The sequence below is a fragment of the Lagenorhynchus albirostris genome, chromosome 2, assembly GCF_949774975.1.
Source record: "Lagenorhynchus albirostris chromosome 2, mLagAlb1.1, whole genome shotgun sequence".
In the NCBI taxonomy this organism is placed as follows: domain Eukaryota; kingdom Metazoa; phylum Chordata; class Mammalia; order Artiodactyla; family Delphinidae; genus Lagenorhynchus; species Lagenorhynchus albirostris.
The window spans coordinates 88,833,673-88,854,059 of NC_083096.1; the positions used below are offsets into that span (position 1 = coordinate 88,833,673).

The 20,387-nt window shown below is 51.0% G+C and overlaps 1 protein-coding gene across 5 annotated transcripts; it reads left to right on the forward strand.

The window, feature by feature from the left end:
- Positions 1 to 367: 367 nt before the first annotated feature.
- Positions 368 to 20,289, forward strand: DENND2D (DENN domain containing 2D). 5 transcript variants are annotated; one of them, XM_060139363.1, is made up of 12 exons: positions 368 to 589; positions 5,395 to 5,570; positions 6,385 to 6,497; positions 7,555 to 7,624; positions 8,337 to 8,414; positions 9,497 to 9,637; positions 10,871 to 11,019; positions 13,394 to 13,571; positions 16,413 to 16,454; positions 16,864 to 16,948; positions 17,276 to 17,515; positions 17,993 to 18,515. In XM_060139363.1, exons 1-12 carry the CDS (start codon positions 532 to 534, stop codon positions 18,067 to 18,069), a joined length of 1,407 nt encoding a protein of 468 aa, XP_059995346.1. In that variant the 5' UTR covers positions 368 to 531; the 3' UTR covers positions 18,070 to 18,515. The 5 variants fall into 5 exon arrangements, with proteins under 5 accessions (XP_059995346.1, XP_059995349.1, XP_059995348.1 ...); XM_060139366.1 differs by lacking the exon at positions 368 to 589 and adding an exon at positions 1,601 to 4,833 and having other exon boundaries at positions 17,485 to 17,515; XM_060139362.1 differs by lacking the exon at positions 368 to 589 and adding an exon at positions 1,610 to 4,833.
- Positions 20,290 to 20,387: the final 98 nt, after the last annotated feature.

Sequence of the window (20,387 nt, forward strand, 5' to 3'; positions counted from 1 at the left end):
ATATAGCAAGAGATCTGGAAATGGCCAGAGGCTAACGCAGTTGCAGGGGGCGAAGTGGAGAGGTTGGAAAGCTGTGCCGACTCTGAAAACTCTGTCTCCTTCTGGCATAAGTCCCCGAGCCACCTGGAAGGTGTAGGGATGCCCACCGGGAGGGCACAACCCGCGCTTGCCGCGGAGGCGGAGGGTAACTTCGTGGCGACCCCGAATATTTGCGGACCGCGGGGCTCGGAAAGTCAAGCTTCCCGGGACGCCCCACAGAGGGTGGGAGCCAGGTGGCACCGCCCCTCCCGGACGCGCGTTGAGCGCCCTCTGTCACCCCACGCAGCCCTGCCCGGCGCCCAGGGAAGAGCGGGCCCGCCCAGGTGCGCCGGGGGTTGGGCCGGAGTCCGGAAGGTGTGCCGTCGCGTCCCGGCTCGTCCCCCTCTGCCTCTCCCCCGCGGAAAAGTGAAAGTGTCTGCCAGCCGAGGTCGCGCATTGGGGGGGGCGGGGCCGGCGCGGACCTGGGAGCGGGCGCCGGGTGTTCCAGGGGCCATGGATGGGCTCGGCCGCCGCCTCCGAGCCAGCCTGAGACTGAAGCGCGGCCGTGGGGGTTAGTGCCGGGCCGGGGCGCGCCGGGACGAGGGCGCGGGCACAGCGGGGGGACCGCGGGCCAGGACAGGAGGTGACGGGGACAAGGGGCCAAGGCAGGGCGGTGCGGAGGGTCGCGATCGATCGAGGAGCAGTCTGAGGGGGCATTCCGGGGGTGCTGGGCAGGGGTCAGGTGAGCTGGAGAGAAAGGGCGCAGGTAGAGGTGGAAACGGGCTGGTGGGGAAGGGGTCGGAGGTCAGAGGAGACGCCACGCCAGCAGGGGCAAAGGGGAGGTCGCCAGCCAAAGGAAACCGTAGTGGGGCCCCGGGGCCACGTGTCCTACCAGCCAGGAAGTTTGTGGGGCAACCGCAGGGTGCCTGCAGCTCCCGGGCCGCGGCGCCCGCCCGGGAGACACAGCCTCAGCCCCCGGCCGCCCGCCTCCCCGCGCTGCCCCGCCTCCCCGCCCCCGGACTCCACTCGTGGGAGCCCGCGACTTTGCCCCGCTCACAGCCGCCGGCCACAGCACTGCCCTTCCCCTGCGACGTCACCCCCCTCCCTCCCCTAGGGGCGGCGAGGAGCCCTGGAGAGTGTGGCCTCGAGCAGAGCTGGGATAGAGCCTGCTCAGCTGCTTCCTTAGAGTGTGCGAACCCGGCAAGGCAAGCCTCCCTTATCCCTTGGTCCCCCATTACAGAAGGAAGAATGATTCCTGCCATACAGGGTTGTACGGATTAAATTAGCAGTCAATATTCGCTTCCTTTCTTCTCAGCAGGGGCGCTGGGCTTTGGAAGGGAGTTAGGAATTCATTCATTCTTTTTTTCATTCATTCAACACATATTTATTGCTGCTTACCACTGACCAGCCCGATGGCTAAGCAGCCACAACCCTTAGATACTTTGTCCAGAGGTCCCACCTTCTGAGAAGGGAACCGATTGGAAAGTAAGCAGGGGTCATACCAAGACAGTCCACCCCTTCTAACATTGGTGGTCAAAAGATTGAATGAGACCCCCTCTTACTCCAAGCCCCAGAGCTGGGGAGACCTGGGAGGGGGGAATCAGTGCTCCTTCTGCCATTACCCCTGTCCCCCACCCCTAGCCCTTGCTGTTCTCCCTGAACACAGGTTTCCAGTATCTATCTGGTCATTCCACCTGTACTGAGGCGGAGAGGTCAGAGACCATGGGTTGGGACAGATGCCTGGGAGCGTGCCGTGGCAGGAGCAGATGCAGGGTGGGGCTGGTGGCCTCTTTTCTCTGGAGAGCACTGGCTTGGTCTTTCCTGGTCTCCCTCGACCCTCAGAAGCCTGTGTGAATGGAAGGGATCTGCTCCCTGCAGCCCAGAGGAAACATTCCAGTTGTTCCCAAAACAGGGCTGATGACTGTACCTGATGACAATGAGGGACTGTAAGATGTGCAGCCAGTATTACCTGTCCTGAGGTCTGGCACCTAGCGGGCAGGAGAGTGTGCCTTCTTCATCTTCCATACTATCCTCCACCTTTCCCGGAATTTCCCCCTCCCTCTTTTGCCCTTTTGGCCCCAAGGCAACTGTGTGGTAGGAGTGTGTGTGTGTGTGTGTGTGTGTGTGTGTGTGTGTGTGTGTGTGTGTGTGTGTGTGTGTGTGTGTGTGTGTATACATACACGCATGGGTGTAAATCATCCTGATGGGAGGGTTGGCAGTGGTGGTGGTCCTGGGTCGAGAGCAGCTGAGCTAGAAGAGGAAGGGCCAGCTTTCCAGATCAAGGTTCCAGAAAGTCCCTTCACCTATATTCCAGCTGGTTCTGGGACTTTTGTCAGAGGGCTGTGGGAGGCACTTCCTGGTGGAGGAACACGTGTAACCAGACTCCTGACTTCCCTAGAAAGGGCGTCTCCCTCCTAAACTGAAAATTCAGGATAATAATTCCTTTCTAGGGCACTGGGGATTAAATGAGAAGACCTATATTAAACGTGTGTGTGATGGAGGTTTTCCTTCTGTTGATAACCCCCTTTGAAAGGGGGAAGACTTTTTTCTGGATTTCTTGGTCCTCAGCCCCAAAGTCCAGTAACTTCTTTTGTTTGCGATTGTAAGTTTTGCTGTTCTCTTGGCTCTTCTGATAAAGCAGGAAGAAATGGGCTGAAAATGCAACCCGAAGGATTTAGGGAAAGAAATCATTTCCTGAGGTTCTGGAATGCCCAGGGAAAAGATTTTGCTTCTCAAGGTCTTTTGCAAACAGGAGGCATCCACATTTGTGGGATGTTTGGTGTGTACTGCACCCAGGAGGCAGGAGCGTGAACATGAAACGCTCATCATTCCCACCCCCGACAGATTCTGTTGTATTCCCCAAATAGTCCCTGAATTACTCTGTGCCTCGGTTTCCCCATCTGTGTCTGGAGATGATGCTTGTTTCTCAGATTGGTGGCGAGGATTGTGCAGCCAGTCTGTGCAGGTTGCAGATAAGGTGTGGTGACAGATCCGAGTGTTCCAGGTCACTGTTCTCACCACTGCAGTGAATGTAATGTTCCCTTTTTTTTTTGGCTGCACTGGGTCTTTGTTGCTGCGCGCAGGCTTTCTCTAGCTGCAGGCAAGCGAGCGGGGGCTACTCTTCATTGCGGAGCACAGGCTTCTCATTGCGGTGGCTTCTCTTGTTGTGGAGCATGGGCTGTAGGCACACGGGTTTCAGTAGTTGTGGTGCACGGGCTTAGTTGCTCCGTGGCATGTGGGATCTTCCCAGACCAGGGCTCGAACCCATGTCCCCTGCATTGGCAAACGGATTCTTAACCACTGCACTACCAGGGAAGTCCCTACAGTGATTGAAACATTCTTATTTACTGTGATCCTTGATCTCCCCAGGAGTCATGGCTGGGCCACTGAGTACTGGCTTTTACTAGTCCACAGAAGCCAGGTCTGGAACTATTAAGAGCAAGCAACTGTGTCCCCTATTTCAGCACCACACATTCTTCCAGAGGTCTATTAATTCTTTGCAGGAGTGGCAGACACTGGCACCAAACCCTTTTGCCTTCTAGCTTCTCTTAGGGGCAGCCTCCTGGCAAGAGTCTTTCTCTCTTACCACGTGCATTTACACACTCAAGGGTTTATGTGAGAATCCCAGGTGATTTACTGCTATTCTGTCTCTCTTCCCCAGCCTCCAGACACAGCACCACTGGAGCCCCAGGGCCCAGCTGCTCTGCTCTTAGCTTGTGCAGAACTGTTGACCTGGACAAACCAGGAAAAAAGACTGAGCAGGCGTGGGGGTGGGGTGGAGATCACCCAGATGCTTTCCACTCCACTGAGTGCCCCTCAGGCTACTGATGCAACCAGTCCCCTACTGTAGGCCAGGGAGACTGTCCTAAGTCAGTGCTTCCTATCTGGGAGGAGGGATTCTTTGCTGGAGCCCTGGAACAGGTCCCAGTGAGACAAGTTTGCCTTAGGACATATTGCAGGGGATGAAAGATGCACCATTGTAGACTGTGCTGAGATATCAGGAACTCTCCAACCCAGAGATGGACTTTGCTCTTTATTTCACCACCAGGAGAGGATTAGGTTCATTTTGATATCCAGGAATTCCTCTTGCTAGAACAATTTCTCCACTTAAATAATGAATGAGGTCAAGTCTATTGATTTTAATCAGGGGAGGCAGGGGCAACCTTGCTGTGAAGAGTTTTGGGTCCTGTGCTCTTGCTTGCAGCCTTGAAGTCCTGGAAGTCCCAGAGTGCAGCAGGGGGCCATGCAGAGGTTATCTGCTGCCGTTGACTGAGTTAGGAAGTGAAAGGTCGGGAATCAGTTATGGAGATATAAGATCCCTGTCCTGGGACTGGCAAGGCATTCTCCACTGTCAAGGGGTTGTAAATAAACCCATTGCACAACCTTCAGCCCAGAATTAAAAGCCCTTAGCCCAGAAGCAGCTGGGCTCTGGAGGTGTTTGCCTATGACCTTTTCTCTCACCACACCCTGGGGCTCTTGGGAGGAGCTGAGGTCTGAGCTGCAGTGCCAGGATGCTGCCTCTGTCAGTGCAGGCGTTCTGCTGCCTTTCTGGGTCCTGTCACACGGGCTCCTTGCTCAACTATTGGGTGCATAGGATTGAAACTGCTCTCCCCTATTTGTAAGACAGCACGTGGCTTGGCTTCATAGAGTTGTGGCTGGAGACTGAAATGGCAGCCGCCTTCTCAGGTTTTCTGTAGCCAGTCTGTTAGAGGAAAGGCAAGCACTCCATGCCTTACAGGCCCAAGAAGATGGAAAGACAAGTGGTAGGCGGGATACTCAGGCGCTTCCGCAACTGGCTGCCTCGACACGGAGCAGGTCTGGACTGGATTAGCTACTTCTTTTTTCCAGGGTGACCCTCTTCGATGGGGCTGTTTCTTCCTTGAAATACTTCTTTTTCTTCTTCTTTTATATCTCATCCTCCCCCTGGTTCCCCATGTGACCTGGCCAGGAGGTTTCCCCTGTTGGTTTTTAGAGCCGGTCATGCCCTGTGGTCACAGTCACGTGGCCCTTGGCCTGTTCCGATTTCTTGAGTCCAAGTCAACTCGGGGTGTACTGTTTCACTTAGGCAGAGTTTCTGCTACCCTGGGGCCTCGGGCCTCCCAGGTGACCTCCCCAGTATATTTCCTTGGCTTCCGAATCAGTGACTTCTTTCCTCCTCTTGCCCCCCCACCCCCGGTGGTTCCAAATCTCCCAGGCAGGCACGGAAACTGCCCAGTTGGCTCTGATCCCGTGCCTGGACCTGAGGTGCTGGGCAGGCTCCAGGGACCTCGGTGTCGGTATGACGGCCTAGAAGTGCCAAAGATACTGGAGCCTCACATCCTCCACTCGGGGCCTGGATCAATGAGATACCAGTGGGCCCTGGTGTCTTGGTTTCAGGACCTCCCCAGGATAATCTGGGGGAAGTTGTAAAGGAACCAGAAAGGGCCCAGGAGCACTGTCTACCCAACTTTGCCGGAGGGCAGCACTTCTTTGAATACCTCCTCGTGGTTTCTCTCAAAAAAAAGCCTTCGGGGGATGATTATGAGCCCACAATCACCTACCAGTTCCCCAAGGTAAGGATTGAAGGAAGGGGCGATGGGGGACAGAGGGTTCGGGTGTTTGAGAGGTGATGGGCGGGGGGGGGGTGCCGTCTCCCCACCCCCAGCCCCCCACCCTGCAGGGGGCTCGTCTAGAGCTGCCCTGAGCTCACTGCTCCTGTTTCCTTCAGGTCCAGCCCTGTTTTCTCTTATCACCCGCAGAATCTAGGTCTGTAACGAACTGACCTAGGCTCCCTAGCTGGGAAACTAGGCTAGTTCTTCTGCTGTTTGGGGGACCTCCTAATTCTTCCAAATTCTATGCTCAGCCACCCTTCCCTGTAGAGAAGCTTACCTTCTGCCAGAGGTCCTTGCAGGAATCCCCTCCCTGGGGTGGGTGGGAGGGAAAGGGTGGGGCAGGCACGTAGCTGGTGGCCACAGCCCAAGCATCAGACTCCTTCTTGTCTGGTCCCGCAGTGGGTGAAGGGGTGGGGTTAGGGCATCTTTCTCATTAACCCTGACAGTGAGGCTACTGAGCTGGCCGCTTCTCTTCTCAGATGCGGTATCTCTCTGATGTGGTCCTCCCAGGAAGCCAGGAGGTCTCTGGGCCTTTCTGCACTCAGCATGGTCCTGGCCCCCTTCCTGACTATGTAGATCCTTAGGATACTGAAGTCCAACTCAGGTTCATGTAGACTTGGCCCGGGAGGGACTGTTTCAGCGTTGGGGTTCTTCCAGCCAGACCCAGAACGCAGTCTCTATGCATTGATGGGCACAGAGTAGGCCACCAGCCCCCAAACCCTCTCCACCTGCTCCTACCTCCACATCCACCTGTCTCTTCTCCCATTCCTTGTAGCGAGAGAACTTGCTTCGGGGACAACAGGAGGAGGAGGAACGGCTGCTCGGAGCCATCCCCTTGTTTTGCTTCCCAGATGGGAATGAGTGGGCCCCACTCACTGAGTATCCCAGGTAATCGCTCGGCCCTGGGACGGGGGAATCTGGGATTGGAGGAGAAGGGCAAACCACGGGGTTCCTGCACCCCCCGTCAACTGGATTTCTCACCAGCTTCCTTCCTGATGGGGAGGGGCTGGAGTTGATTCATTTCTAAACATCTTGCCTGGGACACCTCGAGGCAAGAGAGCTCGGGTAACCAGGTTAAGCAGTCCCTTCTAACAGAAGGGCGAGGCTCTTTCACTTGTCCTAGGAGCTAGTCACTGTGTTTTGACGGCCTCTGGCAGAAGATGGACTTAGAAGAAGTCCTTTGGCCTCTAAGGAGTCCCTTATATGCCAGAGCCTTTTACGCCGTGAGTCCTGGAATTTGACTGCCTGAGCTCAAGTTTTGGCTTTAGCACTTATGAGTTGAATGACCTTGGATGAGAAACACTCCCCCAGAGTCTCAGTTCCTTTATTTGTAAAGTGGGCATAGTGATTGAACCTACTTCAAAGGGTTGTTTTGAGAACTAAATGTGATGATACATTTAGAGCTTGACACCAATAAGCACTTTAAATAAATTACTGATGTTACGGTTACTCTCAGGATTAATCAGCAGCTCCCCTTTACCCTCCTCACCCCCCTCAGCCCTGCTCTGATGCTGACTGCCTCCCTGCTTTAGAATGTAGTGAGCAGGGACTTCCCTGGTGGTCCAGTGGTAAAGAATCTGCCTCACAATGAAGGGGACACGGGTTTGATCCCTGGTCAGGGAACTAAGATCCCACATGTCACAGGGCAGCTAAGCCCAAGACACAACTACTGAGCTCTCATGCCTCACCTAGAGCCCACGTGCTCTGGAACCTTCGCACCACAACTACGGAGACCACTCACCCTGGAGCTTGCGTGCCACAGCTAGAGAGAGAAAACCCACATGCCACAACTAGAGAGAAGCCCTCTCGCCACAACGAAGAGGCTGCACGCAGCAACGAAGACCCGAGGCAGCCAAAAATAAATAAATAAATCATAAATAAATCTTAAGGAATAAAAAGAATGTAGTGAGCAAATGTAAACCAGGTCTTGTCTGCTCTTCCTCAGGGAGACTTTCTCGTTCGTCCTGACCAACGTGGATGGCAGCAGGAAGATTGGATACTGCAGGCGCCTCTTGGTTTGTAGAGCTCAGAACTGGCCCCTCCTCTCTGCATCCTGTTCTGCTCCACAGCTGGGTTTGCTCAAGCCTCAGTTGCAAAAGCCAAGGCTCCCTGGCAGAGGTGGTTGTAGAGAGAGCACAGCCCAGTACCTGCTGCCATGTTAGTGCCCTGTGCCACCTCACAAGAATGGGGACACACACCCCTCCTCACCCACCCAGGGCACCTTTGCTGCCATGCTTTTGTCTCTACTCTCCCCAGCTCGGGGGGAAGCTTCCTTCTAACCCGCTCCCCACCCTCTCTATCCAGGCCTCATTGACTTGGCCCCTGCCTCCCACAGCCTGGCCTGGGATTTGGACAATGAAGCTCAGTCCTTGGGCTCTCAAGTCACTTTCATAGCGCTCTCCTGCCTAGCTGTTTCCTCATCTCTACAACACACTTGCTCCCTCTTGGCTCACCCCTGATAGTGTTGGTGCCGATGCAGGCAGTGTTCGCCCTTGAGCCAACCAGCCCCCTCAAGGCCACTTTCTTTGGATTTCGGTGACTGTTCTGGCCTCCCTGCTGCCTCTCCCATGAGTGGGACCTCTGCACAGCCAGGTCTTTCTCCCTCCAGCCCACCATTCACCATGGATCCCCCAGCCCCAGCCACCAGCCCTGTGCCCCATCAGCCCCAGTTGCATAGAGGCCCTGGGGAGGCTACAGCACTGAAGGAGCCTGTCCGTCCCTCCCTAGCCCGCCGGCCGTGGTCCTCGCCTCCCCAGGGTGTACTGCATCATCAGCTGCATTGGCTGCTTCGGCTTGTTCTCCAAGGTAGGGGTGGAACGGGATTCCTCGGGGCCTGCTGGGCCTGTTGAGCCTCCAGGTCCACCTGGCTGCCTGCCCTGCCTGAGCCCCCTGTGCTCCTCCCCCACAGCCGGGGTCAGGCGAGGCACCCTGGGGAGATTCAGGCAGACAGGCGATTGGGCTGGACTTGGCTTTAGGGAAAAGTAGGAACTGAAGCTAGAGGACTGTCTCCCCTGCAGAAAGCCCACTGCTCCCCATCTAGTCAGGTAAGAACGCAGCTGGAGAGGGACATGGGTAGAGCTCCAGGTTAGGAGTGGGGAGTTCCAGTTCCTCATCTGTCAAATGCATGGAATGATCCCTCACCTTCCTATCTCATGGGTTGGTGTGAGGCTCAGATGACATGATACATGAAGAAGACAGAATACTAAACAGATATAAAGACAATTATACAGCGGGGCTTGGGGGACTCCCTCTGACTCCTTCCAGGGTAGAGGGGGAAGTTGAGGTCTCCAGGACTTCTGCTGGAGCTAATTTGAGTGCCAGTACACCTGAGTTGGGATCAGAGAGGAGTCCTTCCAAATGGATGCGGCCTGTCTTAGTGGCCAGAAAAGGGCATCAGTGTGCTCTGCCCCAGGCAGGCCCCTTGAAGGATGAAGGTAATGTACTCCATCAGCCTTGGCTTGGGTGGATGGTTCATCTGTGCAGGGTTCTGTGGATGAAGGCCATCCCTCGGCCTGGGGAGCCTCTGGTGGAAGTTGGAGGGCAGAGTGGCACCCAAGAGGCCCAGCTTCTAGTCTCCCACTCCATCTAGCACAAATGAACATGGTCCCATCAGGGATGACGAGTTTACTCTAGAATGACTGCCTGGGGAAGGTAGCTCGTGCTGATGTTAGGAGAAGGAAGGAATACGGATCGGTAGAGAGAAGATGAAAAGAAGAAGGCTAGGAGCAAAAGCAGGTCTTGCGCAGGAGGTAAACAGCAGACTGGTTTCTGCCAGGGAGGAAAGAATCAGTTAAGGATTGGCGGGACCAGCCTCACACATGAGATCTCAGCTACCAGCCTGGAAGCGTCCCTTTGAGTCATGTTTCCCGTGGTCCTCTTCCGTACAGATCCTGGATGAAGTGGAAAAGAGGCATCAGATCTCCATGGCAGTCATCTACCCATTCATGCAGGGCCTCCGAGAGGCAGCCTTCCCCGCTCCTGGGAAGACCGTCACCCTCAAGAGCTTCATCCCCGACTCAGGCACTGAGGTGGGTGAGCAAAATGGACAAGACCCTCCCAGACTGCAGGGGGCGTGTTCCTGGGGCACCTCTCGTCACAGTGCTCCCATTCACCAGAAACTGAGCCAGGCAGGCCCTGGGGCTTGGCTCGAATTATTGGCGGCAGAGCTGAAAGTCAAACCCCAATGTTCTGATCCTCCCAACCTGACGCTCACAAGGACCTACTTACTGTTTAAGCCACCAAGACTTTTATTTATAATAAATAAATCATGTAAGCTGAGGCTCCTGGTCCTAGAATGGCCTTTGCCCCCAGCCGCCAAACTGCCACTTTTCCCTATTACCTCACTTATCTTCCGGTGTCTGTCCTATATCTCTACCTTATGGCCTCCACCTGTCTTTTTCTTATCACACACCCCCACCCCTGAGTCCCCACCCATGCCACAGTGGGGATGCTATTGTTTTAAGACACTAAGCAGACAAAGCAGCAAGTAGAACGTTGTTTTAAGAATTCCAGTCCTGACCCCTAGTACTCTGGATAATCTGGTGTGTCCTCTGCTTCCCCAGATCGGAATAAGGGGAGGGGCTAGGCTTGTTCACTTATTCAAAAAATAAGTGTGGCAGGCTAGCTATGCACCAAGTTAGACTATTTTCTGGCTACGAAGCGGTAAATAAAATGAATGTGGTCCCTGACTCCATGGAGCTAAAAGTCTAAAGACTTAAATAAGTAAACACACAAATAAATAAGTAAAAATTGTATGATTGTGATGAAAAGAAAACAGGATGCTACATGGGAAAATGATGAGAAACACAGGTTGACACCTTGCATTAGGTGGCCAATGAAGGCCTCTGAGACATAAAGGAGGATAAGAATGAAGAGAGAAAATATTGTAAACCAACTATACGTCAGTGAAAAACTAATAAGTTAGTTTTTTTGAAAAAGAGTGAAAGGCAACCCAGGGGAGGGAGGGAAGAACCTCCGGCAAGAAAGAGTGTGACATGCTCAAGGAACGGAAAGGAGTTGATGCGGGGAAGCGAGGTGAGGCAGGTGGTAAGAGAGGCGGGCCTTGTGGGCCACGTAGGGGATTACATCAGTGTCATCCTCAGAGCATAGGGAAACCATGGGTGGGTTTTTAGCAGTGGGGAGGCACGGTCAGATGTACTCCTTTGGGGAAGATAGGGTGGAGGCTGGTAGAGACCCAGCTTTCGGGGGTTTGTGTGGTTTTTTCAGTGTGGTGACTCCCCCTCTCTCTGGTTTCCCCACAGTTCATTTCGCTGACGCGGCCCCTTGACTCCCACCTAGAGCACGTGGATTTTAGTTCTCTGTTGCGCTGTCTCAGTTTTGAGCAGATTCTTCAGATCTTTGCCTCTGCAGTGCTGGAGAGAAGAATCATCTTCCTGGCAGAAGGTCTCAGGTTGGTCCAGCCACCGAGCGGGGTCACCTGAACTGACTGGCATCCCTGGGTTCCAAGGAATAGACCGGAGGGTTCTCGAAGGAAATCAGGCTGTAGGACCTGTGTGCTCCCCACCCTCCTGCCACCCTGCCTTGATCTGCACTAAGCCTGGAAAATAGCTGTTATAATTCCCTGTTTCTGCCTCCAAACTTGATCACTGCCTAAGCCTGAAGGAGGTTTGTGATTTAGCACTGAGAAGTACAAGAAGTATTCCCGTGACAGCCCTGGAGGAGACCAGTTAGGGTGGATGCAGACATGATTCTGCTCTCGAGAAGCTGAGGGAGGACAGGGCAGGAAGTCATAGAGTGGTAGGGAGGTCAAGCGCACTATCCTTAGTGGCAAACACATGTCATTTGTCCATTTATTCACTCATTCAACAAACACTTATTGTGTGTCAACTGTTTACCAGATGCCAAGCATCAGGAAAATACAGACAAATAAGACATGGTCCTAGACCTTAAGGGAATGTCGAATTATCCCCATTTGAAAAGAAAGCACAGGTATTGAAATCAGCAGAACAAAGTTCAAGTTCTTTTCCTCTACCTTTAGCTACATGGTGTTCCTTAGGTTAGGCTCTTAACTTCTTGAAGTCATGATCTCCTTATCTGTAAAATGGAGATCTGTAGCTACTTCCTAAGAGTGTGGTAAGGATTAAATGAAGTAATGCACATTAGGTAACTAGCACTCTGCCAGGCACACACTGGTAAGTGCTAGTTGTTTTTCTTAATAATAAGTTCATAGTTGACTATATCCCTGTGTATAGTTGAAGCAGAATAATATCATGTCTTGGTCTCTACCTCTTAGGGGCTTCAAGTCTGAGAAAGACATGGGGAGATGTGTGACAGAATAGAGAAGGGAGAAAAATCGTAAGACAGTAGAAGGTTGACCTATTTATGTCTTGGGATGGAGAAAGCTGCTTATATTGGGCTGACAACCCTGGTTTTATCTTTTAGGGAAGAAGAAGAAAAGGATATTAGGGACCCAAATATTAGGCCAGAGGGCCAGGTGAATGTCATGGGTTTTAGAGGAAAGGAAGCTTGGGCAGGTAATGGGGGTCTGTGGGTTGGAAATTCTGTAAAAATCAGTGATAACCAAAAAGGCACCAGTTGTAGGCCAATCCTTGTGGAAAGTGGTGTAATCTTTTGCTTTGGAAGTAGCTCTTCCACTCTCTGCCCTGTAGGGGATTGAGAAGTTTCTGTCACAGCTGGAGCTGGGATTCCGGCCTTTTCCTCCTAAGATCAGTGTTTAGGAAGTGAAGGGGACTCTGGCCTGGACATGGGCAAAGGCCGGCAAGACTCATCTCTCAGGCGTTAACTTTCTTCAGGGAGACTCCACCACTCCCCACTTCCTTCCTACACTGAGTGTTTCAGATGTCTGCAACTCAGGCAGGAAGGGGACTTCCAGTCAGCCTAAGCCTTGGCGAGACTCTCAGAGACTCCATCTTTCTAACTCAGGAAGTGCTAGCTCCATACCAAGAGCTGAAACAAGGTTTCTGCGTCTGTGTTTTGATTGGCTTTGGCTTTGGGGTAATTTGGAGAAATGATGAGCCATGAAAGCCAGTGGAGAATAGAGAAGACAGAAAGGGGGGTTGTGTGTGTGTGTTGGAGGGGCAAAGGGGGGAGGGATTGGGGGGAGCTGGGCCCGAGTTGTGACTTAGGCAATAATTACACAGGGAATGCTTCGTTGGGAAGGGTGGAGGAGCCACTTCTGTGGGACTTTCCAGGTAGGAATTGCTGGTCAGAGGTTCCTGGAATCCAGGAATTTCCCAAGCAAACTCAGGCACCAACCCGGTAACTTGAAATAACCAGAGTGGCCAGAGGGAGCTGTGAGAGTTAAAGACTCAGGATGAGACATAAGGAGGAAACAGGCTCGACCTCTCTGCTGCACCCCAATGTTTACACGTTTGTCTCCTTAACTACACTGAGTTCCTTAAAAGCAGAGCCAGTCTTCTGCTTCCTGGTATCCACATCCTTAGCACAGTGGTAAGCACAGAGAAGGGACTCGAACAATGAAGCCATTTCTTCTTCCCTCCCCTCTTTAGAGTCACTCCCCCGGCCCCCCCCAACCCCCGGAAGTGAGTTGAGAAGACTTAACTGGGAAAAGAAGGATCAAATAGAGGCCCCATCCTTGATGAGAGGAGCCTCAGCCTCCCAGTTTCTGTACCTTTCTTCCCAGCTACAAGTAGTCACAAGCTCTGTGACTGGCATGGCTCCCAGACTTGCTTTTACAGGCAGCGTGAGCAGCTGCTGTCAGTGGTGGGCTGTAGGGGTGGGTCCCTGGGGGTGGAGGCGCAGGGAGGCCCCTCTGACTCTCACTCTCTGTGCCCTGTCCCCAGCACACTGTCTCAGTGCATCCATGCTGCTGCGGCGCTGCTCTACCCCTTCAGCTGGGCCCACACCTACATCCCTGTTGTCCCCGAGAGCCTTCTGGCCACTGTCTGCTGCCCCACTCCCTTCATGGTTGGAGTCCAAATGCGCTTTCGGCAGGAGGTTATGGAGAGCCCCATGGAAGAGGTATGATGCCGCAAGAAGAGGGCATGACTTGGAGCCAGGCAGACCTGGATCCCGATCCCAGCTCTGCTACTAACAGCTGGGTGATTTTGCCGCAAGTTGTTTAACCTCTTTAAGCCTGAGCTCCCTCATCTGTAATATCGGAATGACAATGTTCAGTTCCTAGGGATCCTAGGGGGAAAAATTCTGCATAAGGCACCTAGCCTGGTGCCTGACATATAGCTGATACTCAATAAGTGTCTGCTCCTTCCTCCTGAATGATTTCCCTGGGCTTAAGGGGCAGCACGTGGCTTATTCAGGGCTCACCCGACTGTCCTAGGCCAGCTAGTCCTAATGAGCAGGCCCCAGGTGTCCCGTTTTTCTTCTGAACGGACGAGCACAGCTGGTCTGTACAACAGCTGGTCTATACAACACACACCCCACTGGGGGCTGTTCACGGTGCGGTGCTTAGAAGTGAACTGACATAGCCTTCCTGCAAACAACAAGCCTTGAAAATGCAGATTTTTTTTTTTTTTGTAGCAAGGGTCATCTTTCTGATTAGCTCAGAGCTCAGTTGGCTAATGAGGATAGAGGTCCAAATTCCCTTTGATCTCTGTCAGCTTCTTATTTCTTGGCAGTGCCTCCAGATACACCAGAAAGATCAGTGGTGAAAATAGGCATTAATAACATAAATCTATCTCCAGTGTTGGAAGAACAACTCAAAACATGTGCTTTGCTTGAGTTGTCAATAGGAACTTTCAAGAGATAGCACATGATGATAATTTCAAGCCAGAAGAGCTACTTAGGTTTGTCTGCACGGGCTAACCACTGACTCCCTCTGTGTAGACAAAGGGCCTACCAAGGGGAGAGGCAGGGCCTAGAAGTAAGCTGTTGAAGGCTTGCAACCCACCCTAGTGGGAGGACTTCCTCCATTTACATAAGAAGTATCTGAGGTCCAGATAACTCATTTGAGTTCTCTGAAGCCACACAGGCAAGGATGGAATCTAGCACAGATAGAACCAAAGCCTTTCTTCCACAGAGTGCTGCTGGGAGGTAAAGAAGCAGGCTCTGTTTCCCTTCCTTGCTTTGCTGGCCCGCTCAACCCTCCTCAGGACTGCTGAGTACACATGCCCTTTGAGCCAGTATTTGCCTTGTGACTAACTGGGACAGAGTATCAGCCCCATGTTTAGCAATGACTTAAAATGCCCCATACCCAGAAGTTATGAAACTTCCTGATGCTACAGCTCTATCTCCTCAGCTGTGGCTCTTCCTCCACTGGCCTGGCGGGAAGACACCCGAAGGCTACACAGACTCCAGCTCCTGCTCGCTAAGAGCCTTGGCCTATTTTATTCCTCTGCAGCTGCTCCGTGAAATGGGCAGGGGGTGAGGAAGGGAGAGGGCTAGGGGCCAGGGAAGGGGAGGGGGATTCCCTGACTCCTCACGTCCACTCTCTGGAAGGGAACGCTTGACAGACAGTCTTTCCAAGTACTGGAAAGACTTCTGGGAACAACATCACAAAAAGTTTCTTCACACACTCTTACCTCCCAGGCCCCGAAGTAAACAGCCTGCCCTGAGTGAAGGCATCTGAGCCTATGTATACAAGTGGTTTCAGGCCTGAACTAGTTCAACTTTTCTCCCTTGACGATGGATAATTACAGTGCTTGCTCTGTCTCTTGGCACACTTCCTAGTTCCTCTCTTTCTTTTTATTTGGGAGAAGGGAGCATGCAGGGATCACTCACCCACCTGTCGAGACCAAGGGTCACAAACTGAAAAGAGGGAGCCAGCAGGCATTTAAATGGCCAACACAGGCTTCGGGGGATTATGACAAACTGCTGAGCACAGGCCTTGACTAAAGGGGGCAGCTGTAACTCAGTTCCATCTGTATGTGGATCAGTGTTAGAGCTCCTGACTTTTCAGGAGAAGCCCCAAATCCAAATTTTATGTGAAATTTTCCAATTTAAATATTGGAAACTAAATTCAATTATTTAAAAATTCTCTGAGGCAAAAAGACACAGATCTGTAGGTTGGAATCCAACCAGCAGGATGCCTATTTGTCATCTCTAGTCTGGACTGAAGGCCTCTCAGGCAATGATGGAGCTGATACTAGAGCTCAGGTCCCCCAAGTTCCAGCCCTGTGCTTGTCCTACCTGCAGCCTATAGACACAGGTTACTGCCTTTCCTTCCCTCTTCCTGTTGACCCTGGGCTCATTTCCTCCTCTCGCTGTTTCCTGCTGGAAGGCCCAGAGCTCTGTGGGAGTTTTAAAAATGGAACTCCAGGCAATTGTACATAAAGTTGTTGTGAGCATTAAAAAAATCAAAAGATGTCCATCCCTGTCCTAAAGATGACCAGAGGGAAGGGAGTTGAAGGAGCGTTGTCGGGAGAAAGACGTAGTCCCAAGGACAGCACAACCTCGGCTTGGAAACTGTCCTATTTGTTAGCAGTATCACCTCAGGCAGCTTAGCTTCTTTGCGTCTGTTTCCTCATCTGCAAAACAGGCACAGTACCTGCCTCTACAGGAGCATTGGGAAGATTAAACGAGATAAAATGTGCAAAGCACCATGTGTGCCATGTACTAAATGTTGCATATGTAGAAGCCATTACCATGATCAATGTTTTATTAAGGGAGTGACTGGCTATGGTTTACCCATATTGTCTGTCCCATCTTCCTTAGCTCTCTCCTGTTTCCTGCTTCCTACACCCTCACACCGTTTTCCCAGGAAAGGGGGGGTGGTGAGAAAAGAGACTATCAGACAGGAAATGAGAACTTAAGGTGCTGATTTTATTGCTACTTGGGCTGAAAGTTACAACCACAGGCAGAAATGGAGAAAGGGGAAGAGATCAAGCTGTTTTGTGTTTTTTTCAGGTCCTGTTGGTGAATCTTTGTGAAGGAACCTTCTTAATGTCAGTAAGTGTCGGGGTTCAGATCCCCTGCAGACCCACCACCAATTCAATTGCTCTAGTCTCACTGATGTTCCACTTACTTTAACAAACTTTAAGTACTTTTGTTGAGTGAGAATCCATGATAACAAGATCTCTCCTCTCTCAAGGAGCCCATGACAAAGACAGATGACTTCACAAGGCATCTGTTAGTGCCTTTAGGGCAAGGATATAAACCAAGTACCAGAGGGATAGAGAAACTTACTAGTGTTTAGAATCAAAGCTTCTGTTGCTTCTCTTCTATGTGGCCAATTATCTGGGGGTGGGGGGAGGAGTGGGGTGTAGAATTCATCCCCACCTCACACTCTCTGCCAACACTTCACTTCACGCCTCCCCCCTGACTGCTTAACCTCTGAGCTGCCTCTGTCCTCTCCTAGGTTGGTGATGAAAAAGACATCCTACCACCCAAGCTTCAGGAGGACATCTTAGAATCTCTTGGTCAGGGGATCAAGGGGTCACAGAGTAAGTCCTAGGCTCCTCTTATTTTGGCTTTCTCCTAAGAGCTTGAGGGCATGATTCCCAATAATTCCCTTCCAGAACTAAAACAAATTCACTCAGCAGTCCTGGGCTAGTCCCAGAGGCCTTGATTCTAGGGCGAGTATGAGATTTTATTCTTCCTAAGCAATGGTGAACCCATATCTAGTCTCCCATTTTAATCAGTCAATCAGTAGTTATGAAGCCTACCTCACCCCTTCTCCAAGAGCTTTCAGCTTGCGAAGAAAGCCACTGGAGGTAAGAGTGGGTAGTTTCATCCTTCCACTATCCTGAGATGGTCTCTGTTCCTTGCAGCTTCTGAACAAATCAATGAGCATGTTTCAGGCCCTTTTGTGCAGTTCTTTGTCAAGACTGTGGGCCACTACGCTTCCTACATCAAGCGGGAAGCAAATGGGCAAGGCCACTTCCAAGAACGGGGCTTCTATAAGGCTCTGACCTCCAAGGCCAACCGCCGATTTGTGAAGAAGTTTGTGAAGACACAGCTCTTTTCCCTTTTCATCCAGGAAGCTGAGAAGAGCAAGAACCCTCCTGCAGGTATAGTGACAGGCCCCTATCAATCCAAGCACAGAAGGTCACTGCCTCCAAGTCAGGTGTGGCCCTACGATGAAGAGGAGGGGAGGAAAGAGCATTTCTCTCTAGAGGCCCACAAAAATAGCTGTAATCTTACCAAGCGGGGCTGGAAGGAAAGAACCTGAAACCTAAGAAAATGCCTCCTGAGCTGATACTTTGCAGAAGTTGCTCTGTTCATCAGCCAGCAGGAGGCCGTATGCTCTTTGTTTTAGTCTGGAGCTAATTCCTACTAATTATTATTTGTTTTAGGTGCCCTCTGGGGCCAAATCAAATACCTGTATCTCCAAAGACCTGTGAGGGCTTGGGCATCCTGGCAGGAATGTGGGTGTAGTCTGGGAGCGTGGGCAGCAGAGAGGATATTCCTGACCCTCACTCCTGAGCTTATCTTAAGTCTGCCTGGCCAGATTAGAGGTCTCTTAACACATGTATCTGAACCCACAGGCTATTTCCAACAGAAAACACTTGAATACGAGGAACGGAAGAAACAGAAGAAACCAAAGGAAAAGACTTTGAAATAAGAGCTGTGGTGAACAGCGGTGACTAGACCTATAGGCCAGTTGTGGACTTTGGCCCCTGCCAGCATGGTAGGATGTGAAGCTCTCAGCCCCCAGAATCCACAGCCTTCTTCCGAGTCCTGGTAACCAGGTCTTGCTTCAAGTTGGTGTCCTGAGTTTGGGATCCCTGGAATCAGCTTTCTCAAGACTTTGGAAGGCTCTGACCTCTGTGCTCACAGAGCTGGGCACAAAGCTGCCTTTCCTGCAGAGGTGACACCGGGCAGGAGACAGTAGTAGAGGTGTTGTAGAGTCTTACAAGTTGCTGTAACTGCCCTCTTCCAGGAACCTCTTACAAAATCCTCAACAGGGAAAGCAGTTGTGGCCCAAAGGCTCAGTTTCTCCACATAGAAGAAGAGGTCTGTGGACATGTGAGGATAAGAATAAAGATGAAAATCTTCTTGTTCTTTAAATGTGTATCTCTGGCTTCCACTATGGAGAGAAAACCAGGAAAACAAGGCAATAGATGTGAGAATAAACTGCGCTAGAAGTAGAGGACCTGGCAATAGTGCCCAGAACTCTGGGACTGTGTTTGGAGTGGTGGGATTACAGGGGTCAGCAGAGCCTTCTAATAGGAAGGGTGAGGGATACTGGTAAAAGCAGCAACCGCACTGGGGACACGGCAGCAGTTCTTGGTTCTAGTTCGGTGTGTTTTCCAGAATCTTGGGAGGAAAGGCTGCTAGCCAGAGTGAAGCATTTGCAGTCGAGTAACTTGAGGGTAGGAATTTCAGTTGACAGAAGCCAGTGAAGAACACTACATTGTTTCCATCAATAGGTCTGTCTGCCCATCACTTCCAGTTTGGAACTTTCCATTTTAGACATCCTACTTCCAACTTCAATATGTTGAGAAGCCCAGTTCAACTCTTTAGCTAAAGGTAGAGGGATCCCCCGCATTGACGTTTTTTCTCTTTGAGAAAAGAGAATCAAAATCTTAGAAGTTCCAACGAGTTTAGTAGTCACCTGGTCCATCTTCCCTCTGTATCTCTATGGACGGTTTCTGTTTAAACACTGTAAGGGATGGGAAACTTTTAGAAGCATCTTGTTTTTCAAAAATTCCATCTTTTTAATGTGTGTATGTGAGTGTGGCCCTCAGGCCCCTGCATTCTGTACAAAGAACACAAATGTTGTTGGAGGGTGGGATGGGGACTAGGGTTACCAAATTGAAGTTAAAGCCAATATAATTTTATTTTAGGGTCACAGAGACCTACTGCAGGTGGCACATGTTCTTCCGTCCACATGCCACCCCTAACTATGCTGCTACTCTTCACAGCTTCCAAGAGTCATTGCACCTTTTTAGGTAGTTTATGACAGTGGTTCCTAAGCCTAGTTGTAACTCAAAAGGTTTAACAAGGACTGGAATCCTGGGGAGCTTATGAAAATATGAGGCCCCATCTCAAACCTACCAAATATCTCTAGCAATAGGACCTGGGAACCTGTATTTTTTAAAATTCTTCAGATAATTTTGATACCTAACCAGGTATCAAAATCATATATAATATGATCACAAGAAGAATTAGGACCAGCTGAGGTTTACTATAAACATACCCTTGATATGATGCCGATGGTTATCTAGAGCTGAAGGAAGAGCACACCAAATACCTGAACGTCTTCCAGATTTCGTTTACACTGAAAAAGATTCTAGAATCTCAGTTTGTAGCTTCAGCCCACTAAAACCTAGTGTGGTGTAGGAGAGAACAATGGATTAGGATTCAGAAGATCTGGATTCTAGTCCCCATTTGGAAAAGGAGTAACTGTTGTGACACTGGTATGCCATTGAGCTTCTCCAGACCTCAATTTCCACTGTAGGTAATTAACATTTGCTCTGTCTATCTAATATAATAAGACAATGAGGTAACTTTAGTTAATTATCCCTCCTTCTTTTTCCTTTGTCCTAGCTTGCAACATTTGATCCGCCCTAGCATTTTCCTGTATGTACTTCTCTACCCCAGATGCTGGAGAAGTTGCTAGCAAGCAAAGGCAGTGAGAAACTTCCCCTTCCTGCTACATTCTAGCAAAGAAATGAAAGGTTTCACAGTCATTGCTAATCAAGATTACATGGAATTGATGAAATCATTAAAAGTGCAAGGAAGAGTTCTGGTTGCCAGGCAAGGCAGCACAGCTATTGTGTATCCATGATTATGGAAACAGGGTATAAATAAAAATCAATAGTAAGATACCTCATTTTAGTCAATAGCTTAAACCTTTTCCACTTGTCTCCCTCTTCATTCAAGCAACTGAACTATATACAATGGAAACAGATCTGGTTTATAGTTACTGACGACACC